The sequence below is a fragment of the Gorilla gorilla genome, chromosome 7 (assembly GCF_029281585.2).
Source record: "Gorilla gorilla gorilla isolate KB3781 chromosome 7, NHGRI_mGorGor1-v2.1_pri, whole genome shotgun sequence".
NCBI lineage: Eukaryota > Metazoa > Chordata > Mammalia > Primates > Hominidae > Gorilla > Gorilla gorilla.
In genome coordinates this window covers 38,906,290-38,913,981 of record NC_073231.2, presented here as the reverse complement: position 1 = coordinate 38,913,981, position 7,692 = coordinate 38,906,290, and the positions used below count along the sequence as shown (strand labels likewise).

The following is a 7,692-nucleotide window of genomic DNA, read 5'->3' as shown; positions in this document are numbered from 1 at the left end:
CAGAACTCAGGTGCTATGGTCTGAATGTTTGTGTACCCTTAAATTTATATGCTGAAATCCTAACTCCCAAGTTGATGGTATTAAGAGGTGGGACCTTTAGGGAGGTGATTAGGTAATGAGAGTAGAGCCCTCATGAATGGGACTAGGGTCCTTATAAAAGAAGCCAAAGAAATCTCATTTTCCCCTCTACCAAGTGAGGATGCAGCCAGAACATGCTATCTATGGACCAGGAAACCAGCCGTCACTAGAAATTGAATCTGCCACACCTTGATCTTGGACTTCCCAGCCTCCAGAACTGTGAGAAACAAATTTCTGTTGTTTATTAGCTATTCAGTTTATTTTTGTTTTGCTGTAACAGCAGCCCAAATTTACTAAAATATCATTTTGTTTTATTTTTCCCTCTCTTATGGTTGTTTTAAAATCCTTTTCAAATCTAACAAATATACTGTTTGCTGAAATGATTATTTTGCCTTCCTTCTTATCAGTGTAGTTCAACATTTTCTGTTATGAAAATAAAAAGCACTCATAATTTTTGCATAGTAGAGAAATTATATTTATTGAGGAATAAATTTTATAACAAGTTGTGTTATCACAAATCTCTAAAAATAACAACGCAGTTTTTAAACTCGTATTTTGTGAGTTGGAGCCTGGCAACAAAACAACAATAACAACAAACAACAACAATAAACAAAAAACCACTTAACACAGACATTTCTAGGCTGAAAAAGAGAAGAAGTTGCCAAGTGCAGGGTTTTTTTTTCAATCATGTTTGCAAATAAATTCCAACTTACAGAAAAAGTTGCAAGAATCAGACTGTCTCAAAGAAAACACATATACATTTTACTGAGATTATTGTTAAATTTTACCTCACTTACTTTATCAATTGCTCTTTCTCTATTTATGCGTATCAGATTATTGTTAAATGTTACCTTATTTGCTTTATCAATTGCTCTCTTTATGTATGTTTGTGTGTACTGTTGCACACGCAAATGCACACAAATATATGTTTCTGAATTTTTTGAGAGTAGATTGCATACATTATGGCCCGTTACCTCAAAATACTTTATTGTGTATTTGCCAAGAATAGGTATATTCTTTTACTTAATCAAAGTATACTTATCTGATTGACTGTCTATATTCCAATTTGCCAGTTGACCTAACATTGTCCTTTGGAGCACTTATGTTACCTCTGGTACAGAATCCAGTCTAGTATTACTTACTATGTTTAGTTGTCAGGTGTTTTTACTATCATTTAATCTGAAACATTTCCACAACCTTTCTTTGTCTTCTATGACATTGACATTTTTGAAGAATTCAGTCAAAACCCCCTGTCGTTTCTGGTTGTTGTTGTTACAGTGATGTTGTTTCCTTCTCAGTGGGTCACATTTGAAGGCACATGTTGAACATCCACCCTTTATTGGTGAGGTTAATTTTGATAACCTAGTCAAGAGGTTGTCCATTTTTTTCCATCGCATGGTTACTATTCTTTCCCCAGAAACTAACAACAATCTGTGAGGAGATACTTTAAGCCCAGACTAATATCCTAATATCCTGCTCCTAATCGAAATTTCCCCTAGCTTTAGCATTGATTGATAATTCTTGCCTGAGCCATATTTACTGTGATGGTTGAAAAATGATGGTTTTCCAATTCCAGAACTCCTTCCACTCACATTTAACACTGGTCCATGACGTTCTATTGCAAAAAAAAAAACCTTCTCATTTGTCTGTCTATCTATCTATCTATCTATCTATCTATCTATCATCTATCTATCTATCATCTGTCAGTCATCTACCTATCGATTATCTATCATTATATCAGTATGGATTCATGGATTTCTATTTTTTCCCAATGGAATTGGGAATTTATTTTATTTTTTTCTCAATTATCTTGTTATTTATTTTTCCCAATTATTTTGCTCTCAAATTGGCTCAAGTTTGGCCAGTGGGAGCCCCTTCAAGCTGGCTCTATGTTTTGGCAATATACCTGTATTTTTTTTTTAACATTACTTTCTGGCATAACAAGATATTTCAAGCTCATCTTGTTCCTACCTTGCCCTTGCTTTGGAATCATCCATTTTTCCAGGTAGCCTTGGTTCCTTTTAGTGGCAAACTATATTAGACACGAAGATCTGAGTGCTAGGTATATTCATTTCTGCTGAGGTGTTTTTGTGTCTAAGCCCTTTTGGCAGATAGGATTAGTAAATATATGCATGTGTATACACACACGCACATAAATACATGTGTATTATCACACACATATATGCATGCAGGCATGTGTATGCAATTATAGTACATATAAACATACATATACATGGTTTAGAAATTATGAATTTATATCAATTCTATTCCATTTCCACATGGTTCTTTCTTGCCTTCCCTCATTTCATATTTGTATATTTGTTTTTCCATAGTGAACATCCTGACTCCCATCAACATCAACAAGTTTTCTCATTTGCTCAATCATATAATACATCTGAAATAGTTTTATTATTACTTGGGCACAATGCAGTGGTCCCCTGTTCCTGCCTGTCAACAATTACTGGACCTAATGATATGACTAGTTATTTATTTAAAATAAAGGAACTCCTATGTTTACAAAAAGTCTTGTACAGAAATATTTGTAGCAGCTTTATTCATAGCAGCCGAAAATTAGAAATAGCCCAATTGTCTTAATAGTAGAATGGATAAACTGTGATATATTCATACAATGAAATAGTACTTGGTAATAAAAAGAAACAAACTACAGCTGCATGCAACAATGTGGATGTATCACAAAAACATGATGCTGAATTTAAAAAAGGCAAACAGAAAAGAATGCATGATGTATAATTCCCTTCATATGAGCAGGTAAAATTAATCTATGTGATAGAAACCAAACCACTACTTGCTTTTGGTAGGGGTGGAACAGAAAAGGACACTGATTGGGAAGGGACAGAAAAAAATGTACTAGGTTAAGAAAATGTTTTGTGTCTTGATTGGGATGTGAGTTATATTTAACTCACATTTACCTGTCTATAAATTATCTGTCTATAAATTATCCATTTTTACTTAACTGTCTATAAATTTAACTGTCTATAAATTATCCATTAATTTTAAAATGTTGGCTGGAGTAGAGGCTACCCCTTTTAACTGAGACTACAATTCTTTACATTACAATAGCCCATTCTCCTAGCTTGCCTGATTTCTGATGCTCCTTCCCCATAACTCCTCTGGCCCCTGTCAGCATTTGAGTTTGCTACCCTGATCAATACTTTGATTTCATTTTACTAAGAAATTATATCCTTTTTATTATCATTTCAAGTATACAAAGTTCAACAAAGATTAGAATTTTGTAGTTAATTGAATGACATCATCAACTGTTCGTGTCTGGCCAATATATATGCTTTGATGTAATAATGACATGCATGCACATTGAAAATGTTTAAATAACACTGACTTTTAGGTTAATTCTCAGTTTAGGCCTTTGCATATCTGATATATTAAGACAAAAGCAAAAACAAATATTTGCAGTGTATTGAGTTTTGTCAATGGAAGCAACTGATTTCCATCATTAAATGATCAAAAGCTACTTCAATGAGGAAATGATTTTTCAGACCTTCTCATAGATTCTGGTGCACACCACGCCCTTCATTTTACATTCCTTAAAAAAGAGAGAGGTTAATTGAGTATCTCAAGTTCAAACCAGAGAACAGAAAATTTGTAATAAAAATAGAAATTCAAAATAAACTCATAAGATTAATTTAGAAAGGAATAAAATATCAGTATGTCAGTCTCCAGTAATTCAGAATTATGACCATTGAAATAGAAGAAACAATTTAAAAGTTGATCTATGTTGCTGTAAAGGAATTTTTTTAGGTGGCAAGTTTTTATGTATAATTCACTTGCATTTAAATCTAATAAGACAGTGGTTTTCAAAAATGTCTACATATTTGCGTTACCTGGGGAATATTTAAATATGGTGATGGTTCCTCCTCCCCCAAGAGATTTACATTGAATTATCTGTTTGGAGGCCTCCATATTGGTATTTACTCCCCAAGTAAATCTGTTGTGCAGCAAGGGCTAAGAACCACTGTACTAAAGAAAGAAACATTCGGAAGAGTACATGAATCTATTTACATTCAATGTATGTGTTAATTAGTGAACATAAAGCCTTAACCCTAAAAAAAAAAAAAATCATCAAAGGTCATCACATACAACCTTTGTCATTATTTTCATCTGCCAACTAGAAGTCTCCAATGAGCTCAGCTTGCTTTATTGACATGATTGATTCTAAGTTACTATGAGCTCTTGAATGCAAAATTGTGGGATATCTGCAAATAGTCTACAAATGGCTTTGCAAATAGTCTACAAAATACACCTTGCAGAGAGTGTTTTGCTTTTAAAATTTAGACTTGCTTTCTTCTTTGTGAGCCCAAACTAGTAAGATTTACCTACACTTTCTTTAATCTTACTACCATTTTTAGGTATTTTTATTTGTAAAATAACAAATGGCTTTTTTTATTTCTAAAATCTTGGGTCAGTACTTGAAGATGAGTCTGTAATAGTTTAAATATCACTGAAGCATTAACTCTTACTTTATTCTTAGTCATTTTTATCCATTCATATTCCAAAGAACAAAGAATATTTTGAAAACAATATAATCAAATTATTTATATAGCATTATTTCTCTATTTAGAAGTAAAAATACTCTTACCGCTACCATTTTCCCATTCACTAGCTTTCTCTTTATGGTTGTCTCTTTGCCATCCCATCTCTGCACTTGATTCAGTGATCCTCTCTGCAGGGTTACGATGCTCTGCAAAGACAAGGTCATGCAATTGACTTGCCTGAAATTTGTTGATCAAAGAAGCAGTTCTTTCAGTATGGAACCATTTTCATAATAGATATAGATGTCTCAGGAGGTACACTCCTTTTCAACAGAATTGAGTCTACCCTTTTACACTAGCAGGAATATTCCTCTCTCTCAAGCAGCCCACTGGGCCAACTTTGAAGAGAAACATTAAAGATTACCTTGGTCTTTCTATTGTCAGCTGTGGTTTCTTCAAATTCCTGGCCTAGCTTGAAGGAGATCTCTGTATTTTTAAAGGTACTTTCAGTTCGTATAGTTATAATATCTCCTTTCTTGCTGATGATCACAGTGGGTTTGGCCAAATTTCCCAGTTTTCTGGTGGCTAACCCCACACCTGAAAATTAAGATAGTGTTAGAATTATGTTGACCAAGAGAGCATAGCCAAAGAGACTGTGGTGGCCACATCCTATGCTCAGTGGTGCCCCAGGTGAGTTGATGGCAGGTAATATCACCTACTACTAAGCATCTCCTCCCATGTTTCACTCCTAATGGAAATACATGCCCAGGACTCAAACATTTTAGGTTTTGTTGTTACAAAAGTAAAGTCTGCAGATTTTCGTGTTTTTTTTTCTTTTTCTTTTTTTTTTTTTTTTGAGACGGAGTCTCGCTCTGTCGTCCAGGCTGGAGTGCAATGGAGCGATCTCGGCTCACTGCAAGCTCCGCCTCCTGGGTTCACTCCATTCTCCTGCCTCAGCCTCCCGAGTAGCTGGGACTACAGGCGCCGCCACCACGCCTGGCTAATTTTTTGTATTTTTAGTAGAGACGGGGTTTCACCGTGTTAGCCAGGATGGTCCCGATCTCCTGACCTTGTGATCTGCCCTCCTCAGCCTCCCAAAGTGCTGGGATTACAGGCGTGAGCCACCGCGCCCAGCCAATGTCTGCAGATTTTCAAGAGTAAAAGTTTCCAGCTGAAATAGCTACTGCAAGTCATCCATTTTTATTACATCCAATCCTATTCCCCATTGAAAATTACTAATTATAGATTTGCATAAATCATTCTAGAGGTTTTAGTTTTATGTACAAATACTATAGATATATTTTAAAAATGAGACTATAGCATATACGTATTGTTCTATGATATTTTCCCTCAATACCATATTATGGATATGGAGAAGTATTCCCCTCATATTTTTGATAGAATTTCACTTCTGAAATTTTGTGGCTTCTATATCTAGCTGGTAGGAAAAAAACTATCTATCTAACTTTGAGATCTATACTATTCTAAATGATCATAGAGAAATAAAATATTTTTTAAAAAACTCTTCTACATTTCAAAAATGAAACAAAATTAGACTCTTAAGTTTATTACCATTATTACCAAGACTATAAAATATATGGAAAAGGGAAAATGTAAAATAAAAAACATATGAAAGAAAAACTAGTTTTCCAGGAAGTCTCAATGGTTGAATAACTTTTTCCAGTTAAAAAGATCTCAAACTTTTATATACTGAATAAGAAGTTAAGAGTTACAGCCAATAAACTATAAACTATATTCTTTCTTCAAATTCTGTTTAATCTTTTGTTATTTTATACAGTTTAGGACAATGTTTTTCAAGTTAAATCATAATCTCTGGGGCAGAGCCTGAGAATTTATATTTACCAAATCCCAAGGTGTTATTTTGCATGCTAAACTGGAAAACAGTGGAATTAGAAAATCCTTCACTGAGACTTTCTTTTATTTGGCTTCTTCCTCAGCTGTAAAATGAAGTCTTTAAATCTAACCGATCTCACAGTATGAATTGATCCCCATAAGTTCTCTTACTGTTCCAGGCAACAATGACATGACTTTGCTCATTTTATCTAAAATAGAACATTTTATACAAGCTTTCTGAACAGTTAAGTAAAGCTGTAGGCACTTTGACAAGCACAGCAAACTCGGGTCACTGGCATCACTCTTTGTTGTATTTATATAGTTCTGAAAATTCCCAAAGACTCTTCATATCTATTGTGTTTATATCGATGGGACATACTCTAGAAATAGTATAAAATAAAGTTGTTGTAACTAATGACTCGGTTTTCCATCTCCATTCACTGCTCCAACTCCAGAAACGTCTGATGTTAGCGAAATTGAGTTTGAATTCACTGCCATAACCCAGTTCTTTTTCTCTCAGTAACTTCCCTAGACTATGAACACAGTAGTTTAGGAAGTATTTTTGTTTTTCAAACTCTCTGTATCTACATGATTGTGTAATAAAGGACAACCTAGAGGTAGAGAGAAAAAACTGTTTAGCTAAAACTTAAATTTTTAAATTGAGATTTTCTAGGATTTGCAATATATTCAATTCCTTATTTTATGAACACTTCAGTTGCTATGAACGTAGCTCTCAGAAAAGCCAGAAAATGGGTTGACCATGCTTTTAAGCTTTCTCTCCTCTGGACCTGCAACCAAAATTCTCTTGGTATGAAATTGCCCTTGAAATCAGTGGGCGTTCCATGCATTTAAGCAGCTTTCTCATTTAAGTTAATTCTATTAAGAATTACCACAAATAAAATTCAAATAAATTGTCTGAATGACACAACAAAAGATTAATCCTAAAAGAGGATTGTACTGCAGCCTTGCAAACCTCCCCAGTCTCCTGTTAAAAGTCGTAGATGAAAATGTCATGTAGCTTTCTTAAAAAGGAGCTTTTCAGCAGAACAACAGAAAGCATTTCTTACCCAGAGCTTTCATGTAATCGTCAAAGTTCTCACTAGAGACAAGTTTCCAGGTGCCCAGGAATTTGTTGCTCATCGTGATGGGTGAGAGCTCAACACAGTTCTAAGTGGGATTCAGAAGACTCAGATAAAATGCTGAGGCCTCAGAAGATTCTTTTCAAGGATGCCCAAAGCGTGTGACTCTTACA

General features: G+C 34.4%; 1 protein-coding gene across 1 annotated transcript; it reads right to left on the bottom strand.

Moving 5' to 3' along the window:
- Window positions 1–529: 529 nt before the first annotated feature.
- On the bottom strand, window positions 530–7,692 carry PMP2 (peripheral myelin protein 2). Its single transcript, XM_019032866.4, has 4 exons — window positions 7,508–7,692; window positions 5,011–5,183; window positions 4,694–4,795; window positions 530–3,640 (listed from the first exon to the last, which is right to left on the bottom strand). The coding sequence occupies exons 1-4, from the start codon at window positions 7,578–7,580 to the stop codon at window positions 3,590–3,592; spliced, it is 399 nt and encodes a 132-aa protein (XP_018888411.3). The 5' UTR covers window positions 7,581–7,692; the 3' UTR covers window positions 530–3,589.